Here is a 19,917-nt window from a genome sequence, read left to right on the forward strand (position 1 = left end):
GAAATGTCACTTCTGGTCTCTTTGTACTTCCTCATAACAATAAAGACTCTTCTGTGCTCCTTTCCCAGCATTCCCTCCTCCCTCTCCAATCTGGAAAGATCTCTTGTTTTCCGGTGACATTTGGATTTCGGGAAAGAGACTATTTTTGGGGGGATTGCTTTAATTGGGATTAATTTCATTTAATTGGCTCCCGAGAATTTGGTGCCTGTGTCCTCCATGCCCGGCTTGGTTGTGTCGGTCTTGTGCTTCCTCCTGGTGGGTTCTGGATGGGATTGATCCCATAGGAGCTCACTGGAGACCCCTCAGCTATTATAGGTGCTCTCCATCAATAGGACAAGGTGGGTGGTGTGGGAAGGTCCACCCTGAGTTGACCTTCAGCAAGGTCAACTTGACCTTCAGCCGAGGGACTCATCAGGAGTGGTCATCCGAGTTCGTTTTGGTGTTTCTTCGTCATCTACATCCCATAAAATGCTTTGGTTGCAGATTTGTGGCCCCCAACATCCCAACCTGACGATCCGACCAAGCGATGGGTTCAAAAATTCATCCTCCCAGCCCTGCTTGCCCTGAAGAAAAGAAGGAATGGGATGGCAAGGGAATGGGATGGCAAGGATCAAGACCCTCTGGTCTTGATCAACTTCCATGGATGTTAATTAGCGCCCATGCCACCAGAGCAGCAGAACATCGCAGATGTTTCATGGAAGGGACTTGATGTTGAGGGCTTGGAGTTAAAAGTGATCCCATAGCACCATCCAGAGACAGGGATCGGACAATCCCTGAGAGTTTTGGAAAAATAATATGAAATTTTTTTTTTTTTATGGTATTTTGGTATAATTCTTTGGGAATATTTTAGCTGGAGAACGGAATTGTATGCGGAGTAGTTTCAGGAGGTCATGGACATCCATCAAACCAAGATTTGGGCTTCAACGTTCCCATCCCTCCAAAATTCCCCCAGAAAGACCAAACTGGATTTTCCCCTTCCTGGATATCCCATGGATTGTGTTGTATCTATCAAATCATCCTGGGAAAACTCCATCCTGGCTATTCTTCCCAAATATCCATTTTATTGCCAAAATTACATGAATTTCACCTCGCTCATTCGAGTTTTTCTAGGAATCAGCTTCAACCAATCAAAAGGCTTCCTAAAAAAATTAATTCCAAGGAGGAAATGACACTTCTGGGCTCCTGAAGATGGGAAAAGGGATTGGAAGTGTGGAAGAAGGATTGGAAAGGCCGTGGTGGGGTTGTGAGAACCCCAGACCCCACAAAAACTGAGAAACGAGGGCTTGAGCAGGAATTTAAAATTCAAAATTTCAAAACATAGAATTTAGAATTCCAGTTCAAGCCCTGGGATATTCTTACATATGGAATTCCAAAGAATTCCACGTAAAATTTTGGGAACAGCACTACTTGCAGGTGCAGAGCAGTGGAACCTTAAAGATGGAGTATTTTAGGATTTCATCATATTGCTTGATTTAATTGCAAACCAGCATAAAATACAAGGTTTTTCCATGATTATAGAGGCCAGATTCCTGTCCTGAGGAACCTTTTCCCAGGTGGAAAATTTCGGATGGATCACGAGAGGCTTCAGGTGGAAGCCTGGACATCTTCAGGCTCTGCTGCTCACCTTTCCCTGATTTTTTCATGGAGATTTTTCCTGCTGCCAGAGCAGCGCCGGGCACCGTGCCAGGCACAGGGAGGGTTTTTCCGCCGCCGGCTCATCCCTGACCCCAGACTTCCCAGTGGGATGCACTCAGAGCAGGCGGTGCCCAGCTGGGAGGGAAGGGGGGCCGGGCTGCTTCCCTCAATTCCCATCCCAGTTTAGCCCTGGAAAAAGGAATTTTAAGTTCAGGTGGAAGGCGGAGGGAGAAGATGCTCCCAAATCCCGCAGCCGGGGGAGGAAGGTGAGGAAGCGCGAGGACGCGGTGGGAATTTGGGAATTTGGGATGGTGGGGGGTACCCAGGGATACTTTGCTTTTCCCAGAGAATCCTGCTGCATTCCATCAGAAAACAATATTTGAATTATTCAAATCAGGGTTTCTTCCCCTTTTCCCATGGAGGGGAAAATCCACTTAATCCTGGCTCTAAATTTTAATCTTCACCTGCAAAGTCTAAGCAACACCAGGACAGGGGAAGAAATCTTGGGAAAACGTGTGGTTTGGGTTGATCTTGGAAATATTCTTGCTTTTAAACCTCACATCGCTGCCTCATTCCATCAAAATCCAAATAATTTTGGGTTTAAAATAATAAACCATTATCTAAAAATAATTCTGCTTAAACCTGGCTGTGATTTATTCCCTCAGTCCCACCTTGATGGAGTGGAGGTGCCCCTCTGCTCCATTAAAAGCATCAGGAATGTAAAAAATCCATAAATATGGTTGTTTTTATGGGATTTTAAGGTATTTTGAGCTGTGAATGGTCAGAATGAATAATGATATGTAAATGAGGGAGCAAAGGAATTCCTGGATGAGGGATCCAGGTTTCTCCTCTCCCCTGCATCGTTGACTTCGGAAAGGTTGGAAGAAAGTCAAGGAGGGAAGGAGATTTAAGAGGACATGGAAAAATCCTATCCTAAACGAGATGGGAATTATGTGGGAATCACATAAATTTCCCAAAAAATCGATTCCTTGGATAGGAGATTCGCAGGGATTCGGGAAGTGGTTTTGTCATGGAAATGTACAGAGTTGGAAAAATGTTCCCCAAGCAGAGAAAACAGCAGGGAGAACCCAGTGCCAAGCCAGAAATAACAGGAATACTTGGAATTTCTGCCGGATGCCCCGTGCCAGATCCCTTGAATTTCTTGGAGTGGCCATGCCGCTCGTGGGCAGCAAATTAAGGACAAAACCTGCCTTTTTGGGATTCCTTTTGCCGGCAGAAAATTCCATTTATTTCGTGTCTTTTTTTGGGGGGCGGGGGGGGGGAGCTCACCCATAATCCATGGAGCTTTCAGGAATATTGCTTCCCCTTATTTAATATTTGGGATTGGCCAGAACGAGGTGATTTGACGGAAGCGCCGCTGCTCCGTTGGGGATTTTTATTCGGATCTGCTGCTGCCAGATGCCGTGGGCTGGAATATTAATGCCAGCTGCAAAGCTGGGAATTACGCAGTAGAATTTCACCTGGTTTGAGTAAAAACACCTGGATTTAGGAGGGATTTGGGTTTGGGTGGGGGTGGGGAAAATGTGGAAACATGGATTTCTACAGGGAAATTCCAGACCATAGCATTCCAACCCTTTTCCATGGGCAGGGATGCCTTCCACTATCTCAGGTTGCTCCAAGGCCTGTCCTTGGACACTTCCAGGAATGGGGCAGCTACAGATTCCCTGGGAATTCCAGTCCAGTTCCCCTGGGAATCCTCTGTGGATCTTCCATTTTCTTTCCTCACAATTTTTGGGATCTGTGTATAAAAATCAGGTTATTCATGAGGATTAAAGACCTCTAGCATAGAAGAAACATGGAGACATCCAAGATTTTTGTGCGTGGTTTGAGCAGGAAAAGCAGATTTTTCAGGAGCAGAGCAAGGTTGGACAGGGCTTGGAGCAACTTGGGATAGTGGAAGGTGTCCCAGCCCGTGGCAGGGGATGGAACTGGATGAGTTTTAAGGCCCCTTCCAACCCAAACCATTCCATGAATGCATGATTTTGTGGTCATGGACGGAATTTTGAGGGTCTGGAAAGGCTCCATAAGGGGTTGAGATCCATCAAACCAAGGTGGAGGAACCCAAACTCATCCAGGTTTTCGACAGCAAGAAGTTGGCAGGAGGCTCAAGTACCCCAGGAGCCTCAAAAGTGCTTCCAAAGGTGGAAAAGGAAGGAATAAATTGTTCCCAAATCCCTTAGAGTGAGGACAAACAAGGAGAGACTGGTGCCTCCTGCAGGGAATTGTTTGTGGCAGCGATTGAACTCACCTTTTCCTGGGGGACAGAAGGGACAAATGGCTGGGAATAAATGAGAATTGGAGAGGGATGAACTGGGAGAGCAGACGGTGCCTCCGGCATCTTCTGTTCCAGCGTGGGATTGGTGACAGGATGTGCTTCCCTGTGGGTAGGGAACAGCAAATTCCAGCTCGGATCCCTCCTGTGAACCAGGCAGCTCCATAAATCCATCTTTGCTCTTCCTCCTGAGTGTGCCAAGGACTTGGAACAGGGAGAGAGGAGATGAAAATCCACTGTGCCAGGAAAGAATTCCTGATGGGAGAATTTCTTCCCAATATCCAACCTCATGGGCAGGGACACCTTCCACTATCCTGGATTGCTCCAAGCCTTGTCTAACCTGACCTTGGACATTTCCAGGGATGGGGCAGCCACAGCTGCTCTGGGAATTCCAATCCAGGGCTCACCACCCTCACAGGGAAGAATTCCTTTCTATTATTCCATCCAACCCTGCCCTCTGGCAGTGGGAAACCATTCCCCATGTCCTGTCCCTCCATGCCTTGTCCAATATCCAATCCCATCCGATCCCTCCCATCTCCATCTCTCGGGTGCTTGGGAATATCCGTCCTCCAGGCTCTGTGGTGGTTCGGGAGGTTTGGGACCAGCGATCCCAAATTCTGGTGGAATTCTGACCCACCCCCCCCCGATGTTTCTCCTTGCAGGACCTCATCCCTCCGATGGAACGCCGGCACCAAGGAGCGGATGCTGATCAAGGTGACGGATCGGGAGCCCAGCTTCCTCCTCCACCAAGGCAATGGCTACACCCCAGAAAACCAACCGGGCTCCCGCTCCCGCCGGCCCTCGGGTGGCCAACAGTCGCCCAACCTCCAAACCTTCTCCTCGGACGCCGACAACTCCGTCTTCTTCCCGGAGAGGAAGCAGTCACCCTTCCTGAAGAGGGCCGAGCATGTGGGCAGCTGCTCGCCGCTACTGGGCCGGGGAGATTCCTTCTGCTCGCCGCTCCAAGCCCAGCACCGCAAACATTCCAGCGAATCCCAGCCCTCGTCGCCCCGCTACGCCTACGAGCCCCCACTCTACGAGGAGCCCCCCATGGAATACCAGGCTCCCATCTACGATGAGCCGCCCGTGGACATGCAGTACGAAGCCAGCGGGAGCTACAAGGCCGGGTCGCCCCAGAAATCGCCCATCCGGAAGCCTCACCCTTTCCTTCAGTCACCCAAGCAAGGCTCCAACTCACCCTACCAGCAGTTGGTGCTCACTAAGCAGAAGTGTCCTGACCGCTTCATGAGCCTGGAATACAGCCCAGCCGGCAAGGAATACGTCCGGCAGTTGGTCTATGTGGAGCAGTCGGGCTCCAGCCCCAAGATGAAGACAGGCTTGAGGCACAAATATTCCCCCAACCCCATCGGCGGCTCCTACTCGCTGCAGCACAGCCCCTGCCTGGTGCGGGACCAACGCCTGGAGATCAAATCGGGCGACTACAGCAGCATGGAGGGACCTGACTTCTGCCCCGGCCCCACGGGGGCCCAGGTGGCCCAGGGTGAGGACTCCATGTCGTGGTCCAGCCAGCAGGACACCCTGTCCTCCACTGGTTACTCGCCCTCCACCAGGAAGAGGAAAAGCCGGAAGCCTTCGGTGAACCACGACGCCAACGCCTCCTCCACAGACGGCTCGGGGGAGCGGGAGGTGTTGGGTGAGCTGGGTGAGGAACGAGCCACACCGGGACCCAACAGGTCACCAATGAACCGGACGGAGAGCAAGGCGGCTGAGGCAGAGGCGGCGCGGGGCTTCCCGGAGCCGTTCCTGGCGCAGGCGCGCCTGGCGTGGGAAGCGCAGCAGGCCCACTACCACATGAAGCAACGGAGTAGCTGGGATTCCCAAAAGGACGGTTCGGGCTACGAGAGTGACGGAGCCCTCCCGCTGCCCATGCCGGGCCCGGTGGTGCGAGCCTTCAGCGAGGACGAGGCGTTGGCGCAGCAGGAGAACAAGCACTGGAAGAGGAACACCTTCGAGAAGCTGGGCTTCCCCCAGATCCTGCTGGAGAAGAGCGTCTCCGTCCAGACCAACCTGGCCTCCCCCGAGCCCTACCTGCATCCATCTCAGGTAACGCCCTTTGAAATGTTCTTGGTTTTGGGGGTCTTCACTACGTGGCCAATCCTGGTTGAAACTGCTTCTCCTCCAGTGTAGATCCAGTGGGATGGTCACTGGGGTGATCCCACACCAGGATTGAGCATGGGCAGCTCTGTGCCATGGTGGCCTCAGCTCTGTGCCATGGCTTCTTCTGTCTTGGTGGGATCCTGGATCCTCCCAGCTCCCAGGAGATTCCCGAGTGCCCATCCCTGGATGATCCCTCAGGGAAGCTGGTCTTTGCCAAGGTGATCCCTCAAAGGTGTTGGCCCTTGCCAAGGTGGTCCCTCAAAGTTGGTCCTTGCCAAGGTGGTCCCTCAAACGTGTTGGTCTTTGCCAAGGTGATCCCTCAAAGATGTTGGTCCTTAGCAAGGCGGTTCCTCAAAAGCTTGGGATAAGTGAGACACCAGTTTTCCAGGATTTGTTTCTCTGGGTTGTAGGCTGCCTGTTCCCTGTCCAGAGATTCCTCCAGCTCCAAACTCCCATTCCAGAGGAAACTCTGAGGCTCTGACCTGGAATTGCTGAAGCTGGTACACCCCACGTGCCCAGATTCCAGCCCATCAGCTGTTTCCCTGGTTTTTGGATATCCTCCATCAGCTTCTGGATGTCCTCCATCAGTCCCTTCCCCTCCAGGGAAAGTCAGGGAAAGGCTGTCAGGGCTTCCAAAAAACAGGTGATGATGCCACATGTGGGGATAAATCCCCCCTGGAAAACTGTCTGGAAGATGGAATTTGGTGTCAGCAGGAGGGAGACCCTGGATATGGAGCTGGGAACAGCAAATCATCAGGAAAATTCCTATTCTGTCCACATGTGTATGTGTGTAATGAAATGTGTAAGGAAATGTGTAATGAAATCAGTGGAGCATTGCATCCAAAGGCAGCAGAAGATTCCTGAAGCACAATTATCCCCAAGGACTCAGTGCTGCTGGAGGAGGTCCAAACCCAAAACTGGAGAGCTCCAGATCTTCATGCCAGGAGGAAAAGCTGCCACCATTAGTGATCTTACACTGCCTTCACGGAGCTTGGGATGTGGTGGGAATCCTCCACTCCTCAGAGGTTTCTGTCCTGGTGGCCCCATTTGTTGTCCTCAACCTCAGGGACACCAAGGTGGTGGGACACTACGCTGGTTTCCCAGAGAAGCTGTGGCTGCCCCATCCCTGGAAGTGTCCAAGGCCAGGTTGGATGGGGTTTGGAGCAACCTGGGATAGTGGGAGGTGTCCCTGGCCATTGGAATGGGATGAACTTGAAGGTCCCTTCCAATCCAAACTCTTCCATGGTCACGGCTGTGATTGTCACCAGTGGAGTGTCCCAACTGAAGTGCATCCAAGCCCCATCTACGTGGCTCCAGGACCTTCTCCCTTGAGGATTCCCTAATTCTGCAGGTGACACCACAGTCACCCCATGGGACAGGCAGGAGGTCACGGCCATTTGCAGTTAAGACCCGATGGTTTATCCCCTTCTTGTAGGCCAGGGCATCCCCCAAGTTCATTTAGGTGCTAATTAGAGCTAATTAAGGCTGTAGTTAATTTCCTACTGGCTCTGGCAGCAGAGGATCCATCACATTTCGCTTCCGGTGTCACTCCCTGGCCTGACCACGCTCTGCTTGGCTGGAAAAGGTTGATGTCCCTAACCAATGTGGTCCTTTCCTTCTCCCTGGGTGTTCTTGGTGGCTCTGGTCCAGCTCACAGACCAGATTTTGGAAGAGCCACATCCCCAATGACTGCCAAGTGAGAGACCTTTTAGCATCTCATCATCACTGCGGTCAAGATGGGAGTGGAGCAATGTTGATGGCAAGATCTCAACATTGGAACAGGACAAGTTGTTGAAGAGACAAGAAACTTGACTTGTTTGAAGAAGCAAAAGCTCAATCACCTGCCAGCAGCTCTCGTGGCTCTTTGGGTGGCTTCCTTGTCCCTGCCTGGATTTTCCACCTCCTAGGTTTTTCCACCTTCTGTTTTTCTTCTGTTCCTCATCTAAAGCCCAACACCAAGTCTATGGCACCACTGGAGTCACCTTGCCCATGGACTCTGCTCAGGGCCACCAACATGGCAACTCCACACCAGGTGGGGAGGACAGCGGTGTCACCTGTGGATGATGTGGCATGTCCTTCCCTGCCATGGGTCACATCCCCAGGGTCCCCAAACCCAGGCAGTGCTGGCCTGGATGTTGCAGAAGAGATGATGAAGCCACCTTGGCTGGCTGCAGGACAACGGAATTGTCCATCCCAATTGTCCCTTGTTGGCCTCCTCCATGCTGGTCACCAGGTGTTGGGGTGTCCCTCCACCTCCTGGGGTGACATCCACAAGCTGTGCTGGTTCCAGTAGGAGGAAGACACTGGTCCACAGGGGTCCTCTGTGTCCTTCCCAGATGGATGCTCTGCAGAGGTCATAGTTAAATCCTGAGCATCTCCTGTCCCTCAGGATGTTCAGAAGGACCATCCACGTCACTCATGGCTTGGAGGAGCTACCAACCTCCTCCTGTGGCCACTGGAGAACCACCCTGGAAGGTGATTTTGGGTAGAGGGGGTTTCCTGGGAGGCTGTTAAAGGTGGGTGTGTCCCCAGTGTCCCCAAAGGATGGGTGGAACCCAAAGCCACTCACCCTTTGCTTCCCCCACATTGCCACCAACTTCTGTCCATGACTCCACTGAGCAAGTGTGAAGACAGTCCAGCCTGTCACTTGTCCTCCCTCCTGATGCCAATTGGTGCCACCCACTTTGGCTGCTGGCACTGAGTCAGCTCCACTTGGCCTTGATGGGATTGAGGAGAAGCTCCTTGGAGAGGATGAGATTTATGGGAAGACCTCTGAATGCTGCAACGGTTGGTTGGGTGATCAATTGATTTATTAATGGACTGATTGATAGATTTGTTGGTTGATTGATTGGTTGATTGGTTGGTTCATTGACGGATCAGTCGGTTCATTGCTTGGTTGATTGATTAGTTGATTGGTTTGTTGGAACGATTCATTGGTAGGTTGGTTGGTTTGTCTGTTGGTTTCTCCACTGATGAGTTGGTTGATTGATCACCTTGTTGGCTGATTTATTGGTTGGATAATTGGTTGGTTGGTTGATTGGTTTGTTGGCTGATCTATTGGTTGGATGATGTTGGTTGATTGATTGGTTGGTTCATCGCTTGGTTGATTGATCAGTTTGTTGTTTAGTTGCTTGGTTGATTGTTTCATTGGGTGGTTGGCTGATTGGTTTGTGGATTGATCAGCTGGTTGGTTGGTCAGTCAGTTTTTTGATCTGCTGGTTTCTTTGCTGGTTTATTGGTTTATTGATTGATTGACTATTTTGTTGGCTGCTTGCTTGGTTGATTGAGCCATTTGTTGGTTGATTGGTTGATTGGCTTGCTGGCTAGTTGTTTGATTGATCAGTTGGTTGGTTGGTTCATTGGTTTATTGGTTGGTTAGTAAGTTTTTTTATCTGTTGGTTGATTGATTGATTGCTTGCTTGCTTGATTGATTGATTGACTGGTTTGTTGGTTGATTTATTGGTTGGTTGCATGACTGATTGATCCATTGTTGGTTGAATGGTTTATGGTTGTTTCATTGATCAGTTTGGTGTTTGATTTGTTGGTTGATTGCTTGGTTGATTGATCCATTTGTTCATTGGTTGACTGGTTTACTGGCTGGTTGTTTCATTGGTCAGTTTGTTGATTGATCAGTTGGTTCGTTCATTGATTGATCCCTTGGTTGACTGATGGGTTTACTGTTTTTTTAATTGATCAGTTTGTTGGTTGATTCATTGGTTGGTTGGTTCATTGATCGATCTGTTGGTTGATTGACTGATTGATTTACTGGTTGTTTCATTGATCAGTTTACTAATTGATCTATTTTTTGGTTAACTCATTGATTGGTTGGTTCATTGATTAATCTGCTGATTGCTTGCTTGGTTCATTGGATTATTGGTTGGTCTTTTTTTGATCTGCTGCTCGAACGATCGATTGATCGATCATCGTTCCATCAGCACTCCCACCCCACCAGCACTGCTGACCTGTCCCACCTGTTGTCCCCCAGTCCGAGGACCTCGGCGCCTGCGCGCAGTTCGAGAGCAGCCGGCAGACGCGGAACATGATGCCGAGCGCCAGCTGCGTCTTCCCCACCTTCAACCTGCGCAAGCCCTCCTCAGAGACGGACATTGAGAACTGGGCCTCCAAGCACTTCAACAAGCACACCCAAGGGCTCTTCCGAAGGAAGGTCTCCATCGCCAACATGCTGGCCTGGAGCAGCGAATCCATCAAGAAACCCATGATCATGACCAATGACCGCAATGTCAAGAAGGAGGCGTGCGAGATCTTCAAGCTCATCCAGATGTACATGGGTGACCGGCGGGCCAAGACGGACCAGCTCAACGTGGCCTTGGAGATCGCCACCAAAGGTTGGAGCATGCAGGGGCTGCGAGACGAGCTCTACATCCAGCTGTGCCGGCAGACCACCGAGAACTTCCGTTACGAGAGCCTGGCCCGTGGCTGGGAGCTCATGGCCATTTGTTTGGCCTTTTTCCCACCCACTCCTAAATTCCATTCCTACCTTGAAGGATACATTTACCGGCATATGGATCCGGTGAATGACACCAAAGGTAAGTCAGGAACCGCGGCCTGGTGGCTTGTGTGGCTATCCTCGATCCCTGGAAGTGTTGCAGGCCAGGCTGGATGGGGATTGGAGTGAGCTGGGACAGTGGAAGGTGTCCTTGGATGGGCTTTGGGGTCCCTTCCAACCCAAACCATTCCATGATTCCATGTCCCAACCATTGATTTGGTTCCTTTCCTCTTGGCTGAGTCTCCTCATGGAAAGGTGGATGAGGAACTCATCCAAAACATCTCCTGGAGGTGCACTCAGTGCTCTGGAGCCTTCCCCAGCCTTCTTCCTGGAAATCCAGTGGGAGATGCAAGAGGAAATGATCTTTGACACCTTTGTGGGTTTAGTGTCACCTCCGCTCCTGGAATTTCTGATATCCCCTGAAGTTCCTTCCAACCAACCTTAAGAGGTCTCTTCCAAATCAAACCATTCCCTGATTCCACAGTTTCCATCATTCCCACCTCCAGATGTTTCCTCTCCAGTAGTTTTGGATCCAAACTTCCATGATTCCCTGGTTTCCATCATTCCCACCTCCAGATGTTTCCTCTCCAGTAGCTTTGGATCCAAACTTCCATGATTCCCTGGTTTCCATCATTCCCACCTCCAGATGTTTCCTCTCCAGTAGCTTTGGATCCAAACTTCCATGATTCCATGGTTTCCATCATTCCCACCTCCAGATGTTTCCTCTCCAGTAGCTTTGGATCCAAAAAAAGCCCCAGTTTTGGGATGGAACCCAGAAGATTTCCATCTCCCAAGGTTTTTGGTCACGGCTGGAGACGGAGACAGAAATTTGGGAATTTTAGGAGATCCTTTCCAGCCTTGGGATTGGTTGTCCCAAATCCTTCCTCATCTGGACGTCCCCAGGAGTTGACGTCAACTCCTGGTGGGACGTGTTTGAGGTGGGATTGGGAATCCAAGAAGATTTGGGAATTTTAGATCCCAAATTTCTCCTGGGGTTCCGAGGTGTCCTTCAACTCCTGGGGGTCACCAGAAGATGATCCCACCTCAGGTGGCCACAGAAGGTTGGAGACGACCCCGGAAGGTTCCTGATGGGAATTCCTGGGAATGTCACAATGGGTTGGGTTGGTGCCACCAGAGGTGTCAAACTCATTTCCCGCCACATTCGGGAAGCTCCGCCCCCAATTCCTCCCCAGCCAACCAGAGCCCTGCCCTGGGAATTCCCGAATTCCACCCTCGTTTGGAGTTTTCCGTGTTTTTTCCAGGAATTTCGTTGTCTTTGTGTTGATTGGTTTTGTTGTCGCTTTGTTTTAATTTGCATTTTCGATTCCATCTCATTTGGTTAAATTTGCATTTTCATTGTCGTTTCAATTAGGTTTTTGTTCCCCTTTTATTTTTATTTTATTCCTTTCAATTTCAGTTTTAAATACAATTTTTATTTTAATTTTATTTTCTTTATTAATTTTTAATTTCATTTTTACTTTTTTTTCTATTTTTAATTTAATTTTGATCTTGTTTATATTCAATTGTCTTAATTTTTTATTGATTTCCACTGTATTTTTAATTTTTATCTTTATTTTTTCTTAAATATTAATTTTCATCTTTATTTTCTTTAAATATTGTTTTAATAATTATTTTATTATTATTTTCATTTTTATTTGTATTCCATTAAATTTTTAAACTATTCTTTTTTTTATCTTTGTTTACTTATTTTGATTTTTAATCTTTGCTGACTTATTTTTATTTTGTTTTACTTTAAATTATTTTAATTTATTTTTAAATGGATTTATTATTCTTATGTTTCTATTATATTTTAATTTTGCATTTTTATTGAAATTTAATTTTTAATTTTAATTTTCACTTCAATTCTTTATTTTCATTTCCATTTTCACTTCATTTCACTGTGTCATTTAATTCAAATTAAATTCAATGTTTTATTCTCATTTCCACTTTCATTTCCATTTTAATTTTTTCATTTTTATTTCAATTTTCCTTTAATTTCCTTTCAGTTTTTCATTAATTTAAATTTAAACTTCAATTGTTAATTTAAATTAATTTCATTTAATTTTTTCTTTTAATTTTATTTGCCTTTTTAAAATTTGATTTTATTGCAATTTTATTTTAATTTCAACTTTTGTTTCAGTTTTTATTTTAATGGGATTTCAAATTTTACTTCCATTTCACTTCGTTTTCATTTTATGATGAATTTTCATTAAATTTCAATTTCTATTTCAAATTTTAATTTCAATTTTAATTTCATTTCAACTTTAAAATTTCAATTTCAATTAAACTTTTATTCTAATTTAAATTCCCATTTCATTTCCAATTTCAATTTTAATTGCAATTTTTAAATTTTCGTTTAATTTCATTTTAATTTTTTTAAATTCCCATTTCAATTTTTATTCCAATTTCATTTTTTCAATTTTAATTTAATTTCAATTCTTATTTCACTATCAAAATTTCCATTTCATCTCAAATTTCAATTTCAATTTATTTTAATTTTAATACTTTTTAAAATTTAAATTTAATTTGTTTTTTAAATTTTTATTTCCATTTAATGTTAGTTTAATTAAATTTAATTTCCATTTCTATTTCAATTTCAATTTAACTTTTTTAGATTTCAACATCAAATTTCATTTCTTTTTTCTATTTTAAACTGTAATTTGAATTTAAATTTAAAATTTTTTTCTGTTTCAATTTACATTTCTTTTCAAGTTAATTTCATTTTCGTTTTAATTTTTAATATTCATGTTAACTAAATTTTAAATTGAATTTAATTTTTTTCTATTTTCAATTGAATTTTGATTTTCTTTTAATTTAATTTAATTTTTATTTAAATTTAATTTTAATTTTAATTTTAATTCTTCTTTTTTCCATTTCAATGCCATTTCAATTCCGTGTTAATTCCCGTTGTTGTCCCGCTCCCGATGTCCGTTCCCCGCGGGAATTCCCGGTGCTTTTCCCCAGTCTCGCGGCACCTCCGGCACCTCCTGGCAAGGACCAATCAGAAGAAACCCAAATTGCGAAAGAAACCAAAGCCCCAGAACGAGGAGATCCCGGGTAGGGAACCTGGAATTGCCAGAATTTCGGGAATTCCCAGAATTTTCCAGGGAGATGAGGGAGGGCAGAGGGGCAGCAGGGACAGAGGGATGGGAGATTCATTAATTAATGAATTGGGGGAATTAATAGGAGTGAGCTAGAGTTGGTGTAATTAATGTGATGATAAGTTTATTAATGTTAATAGCAATAGTAATAGCCATATTAATATTAATAGTGATATTAATATTAATAGTGATATTAATAGTGGTATTGCTATACTATTAGTAACAATATTAATAGCACATAGTGTTAATATTACTATTAGTATTATATTAATAATATATTAAATAATAATAACATATATTAACCATAATAGACATCAATATAAATATTAATACTCTACACATTAGTATTAATATTCAAGTCAATATTGGTATTAGTGTATTAGCATTATATTGATAATAAACTGTAAAATGGATGTTATCAATATTATAAAATATTGTTTATAAATAACAATATTTATCAATAATAATTGTAGGAGTAAAAATAGTAATAGTAATCATAATAGTGATAAATAATAATATTAATATTATCAACATTAGCACTTATATCATCATTAATATTAGTATTTTTATTTGTATTAAATTAATAATAAATTCTAATATGGATATTAGTATTAATATTAATAATAAATATCAATATTTCTAAATTATAATGGTAGAAGTAATAATAGTAAGAGTAAATATTAATATTATTTATTATATTATAAATATTAGTATTATTATTAGTATTATAATAGCCTTAGTGCTAAATTAATGATAAATCATAATATGGCTGTTAATATTAAGTGGTAACATTAATAAATAATAATGGCAGGAGTAATAATGATAATAGAAATAATAGTAATAATTTTATAATTTCATTGTTTTTATACCCATCATTATCATTATTATAATTTAGAATTATAATTATTTAAGTTGTTTAATATTTAATAATATTAATATAGTTAATTTAATTACTATAATTCATTCAACGAATACAATTAATTTATTGAGAAAATCCTTTTGGAATCCACCCTTGGCTTTTCCCAATGCCAGAAAATTCCGGCATTTCCCGTGGGATTGAGGGAAATTCTGGGTGGATTTCCCGGGAATTCCTCCGGGAGCCGATCCCAGATGGATCCACCAGGAGGAACCTCCAGGGGAGACCTGGGGTGGACTTTGGGAACCTCCAGGACCTCAGGGTGGGGCTGGTCCTTCAAAAATCGTGATTGGATCCCATCAGATCCCATCCCAGGTCGTTGATTCAGCTTCTCCTGGGCTGCATCCCAAAATCCAGCCCGGTGTCCTGGCAGAGGTTTGGGTGAGATGTCCTCAGAGGTCCCTTCCCACCCCAAGTGTTCCGTCATTCCATGGCTCCATGAGCACATTCCATGATTTGAGGCCACACGGTGTTGGGAGTCCAGAAGGTTCCACCAGGTCCTCAGAGCTTCTTCTGGGATGGTCCAGAATGTTCCACCAGATCCCCAGAGCTCTGGGAATGATCCAGAAAGTTCCACCAGGTCCCCAAAGCTTCTTCTGGGATGATCCAGAAGGTTCCACCAGGTCCCCAGGGTTGTTGGGATGATCCAGAAGGTTCCACCAGGTCCTCAGAGCTTCTTCTGGGATGGTCCAGAAAGTTCCACCAGATCCCCAGAGCTCTGGGAATTACTCAGAATGTCCCACCAGGTCCCCAGGACTTCTCCTGGGATGGTCCAGGAGGTCCCACCAGGTCCCCACAGCTCTGGGAATGATCCAGAAAGTTCCACCAGGTCCCCAGGGCTTTTCTGGGAATGATCCGGAAGGTTCCACCAGGTCCTCAGGGCTTCTTCTGGGATGGTCCAGAAAGCTCCACCAGGTCCCCACAGCTTCTCCTGAGATGGTCCAAAAGGTTCTACCAGGTCCCCAGGGCTTTTGGGATGATCCAGAAGGTTCCACCAGGTCCTCAGGGCTTCTCCTGGGATGGTCCAGAAAGTTCCATCAAGTCCCCAAGGCTCTGGGGAAGATTCAGGAGGCCTCACCATGTCCCCAAAGCTCTGGGATGGTCCAGAGGGTTCCACCATGTCCCCAGGGCTTCTTCTGGGATGGTCCAGGAGGTCCCACCAGGTCCTCAGTGCTCTGGGACTAATCCAGAAGGTCCCATCAAGTCTTCAGGCTTGTTGGGATAGTCCAGAAGGTCCCACCAGATCCCCAAGGCTCTGGGAACGATCCAGAAGGTTCCATCAAATGCCCAGGGTTTTTCGGATGGTCCAGCAGGTGCCACTCAATCCCCAGGCATCTTCTGGGATGGTCCAGAAAGTTCCACCAGGTCCCCAGAGTTGTTGGGACAGGCATCATCTCCTCACTGGAGGACATCAGGAAGAGGAGATTGGATAAAAATGGAAGTGGTGGGATCTGCAGAAGATGGGTGGGATGGGAGTGGTGACCATGGCAGTGGTGGCCCACAAAAGATGAGGCCATCATGGAGCTCCAGAGCTTTGGTGGTTCCTCTGAGGTTCGAGGGGGACCTCATCCTCCTCAAACCCCTCCTGGGAGGGGTGACAGGGATGGGGAGGGGACAGGGAGGGGACAAAACCTCTTCCAGGTCCTGGGGGTGACATCCCTCCACCCAGTGTCTCTTCTCTTGCAGGGGTGGCCATCAGCACTTACGCCAAGTACTGCTACAACAAACTCCAGAAGGCGGCGCTGACGGGGGCCAAGAAGGTACCAGAAAATGGGATGGGCTTGGGAAGGGGTGGACAAAGAGGTCACTTGTCACTGGGGTCATCCAGGAGCTCCTGGGATTGGGGAAGGGGCTGTAGGAGGGAGGGAGGTGGTGCCAGGTGGTGAATGTGGTGAGAACTTCTGGAGAGCTCCTGGGGATCTTCTGGAGAGTGTCTGGAGATGTTCTAAGGACTTTCTGGAGAACTTCTGGGGTCCTTCTGGAACGTTTCTGGAGAACTTCTTGTAGGGAGTTTCTGGGAAGCTTTTAAGGATCTTCTGGATAACTTCCAAGAACCTTCCAGAGACTTTCTGGGCACCTCCTAAAACCTGTCTGGGGATCTCCTGGAGACTGCCTGGAAAACTTCTGGAGAACTTCTGAGAACTTTGTAGGGATCTTCTGGAGAGTGGGAGATCTTATGGAGAGCATCTGGGGATCTTCCAAGAACCTTCTGGAGACTTTCTGGGCTCCTCCTAAAACCTATCTGGGGATCTTCTGGAGACCACCTGGTAAATTTCTGGAGATTTGAGAATATTTTGAAGACTTTCCAAGACATCATGGGAACTTTTTGGGAACTTTCTGGAGACCACCTGAAAACCTTGGAGGGACCTTTTGAAAAACAGGATTTTCTAAAGAGCTGGAGATCTTCTCAAGAGCACCTGGGGATCTTCGAAGGACCTTCCAGAGAAATTCTGGGAACCTTCTGGAGAAGGAACATATCTGGAGAACTTGTAGGGAGCTTTTGGGAAGCTTTTAAGGATCTTCTGGAGAACTTCCAAGAACCTTCTGGGACCTTCTGGGAAATTTCTGGAAAAGACCATCTGCACACTTCCTAATACTTGTCTGGGGATCTTCTAGAGGCCTCCTGGAGACTGAGTGAGGTTCTCCTGGAGAACTTCTGAGATGCTTCTGGAGACCTGCTGGAGAATTTCTGGAAATCTTCTGTAGACATGGGGGTTTTCTGAGGACTTTCTGAAGGCATTCCAGAGACCGTCAGGTGATCTTCAGGAGACTTTCTGCAAACTCTGGAGACCTCCTGGGAATTTTCTAAGGAACTTCTGGAGATGTTCTGAAAACTCTCCAGAGATCTTCTGAAAACCTTGTAAAGAGGGACCTTCTGGGAACATTCTAAGGAACTTCTGGAGACCTTCTAGAAACTCTCTGAAGGCCTTCTAAAAACCTTGTAGTGAGGAACTTTCTGGGAACTTTCTAAGGAACTTCTGGAGACCTTCTGGAAGCCCAACACCGATGTTCAGCTTTCCAGAAGCATCCCAGAGCCGTGGCTCCTCCTCCTGGCAAAATCCACTGGTGGAGATCCTCCAGCATGGCCATGGTCCCACCACCAAACTCCAGAGAGTTGGATCCCCTTCCAAATCAAGATGGTGGATGGATGGATGGATGGATGGATGGATGGATGGATGGATGGATGGATGGATGATGGATGATGGAACCACCTTGACCAAGTTGCCCAGAATCCATCCATGGCTCCACCACCATCCCCATAAAACTCAACCAGGGGGGTGGTGGGATTAAGTAAATCCCATCCCAGCCACCACAGAGGCCACCGGTGACCTCTGGTGTCTTCTGCAGGGCCTGAAGAAGCCGAACATCGAGGAGATCCGTCACGCCAAGAACGCTGTCTTCAACCCGTCCATGTTCGGCAGCTCCCTGCAGGACATCGTGGCCATGCAGAAGGAGCGGTACCCGGACCGGCAGCTGCCCTGGGTGCAGACCCGGCTCTCTGAGGAGGTCCTGGCGCTCAACGGGGACCAGACCGAAGGCATCTTCAGGTAAAGCCACCCCATGTTCATGGGGACATCTCATGGTGATGGCAAGCTGGAGGTTCTCATAAGAATTGTCTCAAAATGGGGCAAGTTCACATTTCTGGGTGTTTTCTCCTCTGGTGGGTCCTCCAAGGCCATGGAGCTTTCTCCATGGTGGCCACCAGAGTCTTGGTGGGGTCTTGGTGGCATCATCCAGTGAGTTCTGTCAACTTCTCCCTGCTCCACAGAGGTTTCTCCACAGTGACCACCAGAGTCATTGCAGGGTCTTGGTGCAACCATTCAGTGGGTCCTCCCAACTTCCCGTTGGTCCAAGACCATAGAGGTTTCTCCACAGTGGCCACTACAGTCATGGCAGGGCCTTGGTGGCCACCATCCACTGGGTTCCCTCAACCTTTCCTTCCTCCGAGGCTATGGGGGTTTCTCCATGGTAGCCACCACAGTCATAGTGGGGTCTTGGTGGCATCATCCACTGGGTTCCCTCAACTTCTCCTTGCTCCATGGAGGTTTCTCCATGGTAGCCACCACAGTCATGGTGGGGTCTTGGTGCCACCATCCTCTGGGTTCCCTCAATTTCTCCTTCCTCCAAGGCCATGGAGATTTCTCCACAGTGGCCACCAGAGTCAGAGTGGGGTCTTGGTGCCAACATCTCCTGGGACCCTCCAACTTCTTGCTCCGTGGAGGTTTCTCCATGGTGACCACCAGAGTCATGGTGGGGTCTTGGTGGTACCAACAAGCTCCTAGGCCATGGAGGTTTCTCCACAGTGTCCCCCAAGATGGCGTCTTGGTGGCACCAACCAGCTCCATGTCCAGCTGATGTCCCCTCCTGGTTCTCCTGGAGCATCCAAAGCTGTTGAGCTGAGAGGTCCCCATTGGTCAGTCGGCCACTGACGCCTCTTCTCCCCCACAGGGTCCCCGGTGACATCGACGAGGTCAACGCCCTCAAGCTGCAGGTGGACCAATGGAAGATCCCCACTGGCTTGGAGGACCCGCATGTTCCCGGTAGGACCTCAGGGAGATGTTTGGTGGGACAGAAGCTTCATCTGGAAGATCTCACATCTTCTTCTTTTCTCCATGTCCTGTCGCAGCGTCGCTGCTGAAGCTGTGGTACCGCGAGCTGGAGGAGCCGCTGATCCCACATGAGTTCTATGAGCAGTGCATCTCCCACTACGAGAACCCTGAGGCCGCCATCGCCGTTGTCCACTCCCTGCCCCGGATCAACAGAATGGTGCTGTGCTACCTCATCCGCTTCCTCCAGGTACGAGCTGCACCTTCTGCTGGCCCACCAGGTGACCACCAGGCCTGGTTTCTTCTCCTGAGGTTGTTTTGGGTTCTCCAAGGTCACTATGTGGTGGCCAAGAACTGGGAGTTCCACCAATCCCATCACTTCCACCTCCCTTCTACCACTCCATGAGTTTGTGCCCCTCTGGTTTCTTCTCTTGAGGTGGTTTTGGGTTCTCCAAGGTATCACCATGTGGTGAGCTCCATCTCCCTCAACAAACAGAAGATCCACCAATCCCATCATCTCCATCTTCCTCCTCCCACTCCATGAGCTCATGCTCCTGGTTGATTCTCCAGGTTCCTTCTCCTAACGTGGTTTTGGGTTCTCCAAGGTCACCACATGGTGACCCCATATAATCCAAGAACCAGGAGTTCCACCAATCCCATCATTTCCACCTCCCTTCTACCACTCCATGAATTTGTGCCCCTGGTTGACCCTTCTGGTTCTTTCTCCTGAGGTAGTTTTGGGTTCTCTGAGGTCATCATATGGTGACCCCAATCTCCTCCATCCAGGAACCAGGAGTTCC

General features: G+C 47.2%; 1 protein-coding gene across 2 annotated transcripts in view; it reads left to right on the forward strand.

Annotated features, from left to right (window-relative positions):
* The window catches only part of ARHGAP39 (Rho GTPase activating protein 39), a 100,534-nt gene that overhangs the window by 77,080 nt on the left and 3,537 nt on the right, over positions 1 to 19,917 (forward strand). Inside the window, exons 4-10 of one of the 2 annotated variants that reach the window (XM_088180407.1) lie at positions 4,591 to 5,992; positions 10,032 to 10,593; positions 13,518 to 13,610; positions 16,257 to 16,330; positions 17,919 to 18,118; positions 19,020 to 19,111; positions 19,198 to 19,367. In XM_088180407.1, the coding sequence (XP_088036533.1) occupies positions 4,591 to 5,992; positions 10,032 to 10,593; positions 13,518 to 13,610; positions 16,257 to 16,330; positions 17,919 to 18,118; positions 19,020 to 19,111; positions 19,198 to 19,367 (2,593 nt within the window). The remainder of the gene's footprint in view (positions 1 to 4,590; positions 5,993 to 10,031; positions 10,594 to 13,517; positions 13,611 to 16,256; positions 16,331 to 17,918; positions 18,119 to 19,019; positions 19,112 to 19,197; positions 19,368 to 19,917) is intronic. The other variant, XM_088180416.1, reaches the window with a different exon arrangement.

The sequence above is a fragment of the Sturnus vulgaris genome, chromosome 1, assembly GCF_052056855.1.
Source record: "Sturnus vulgaris isolate bStuVul1 chromosome 1, bStuVul1.hap1, whole genome shotgun sequence".
Taxonomy (NCBI): domain Eukaryota; kingdom Metazoa; phylum Chordata; class Aves; order Passeriformes; family Sturnidae; genus Sturnus; species Sturnus vulgaris.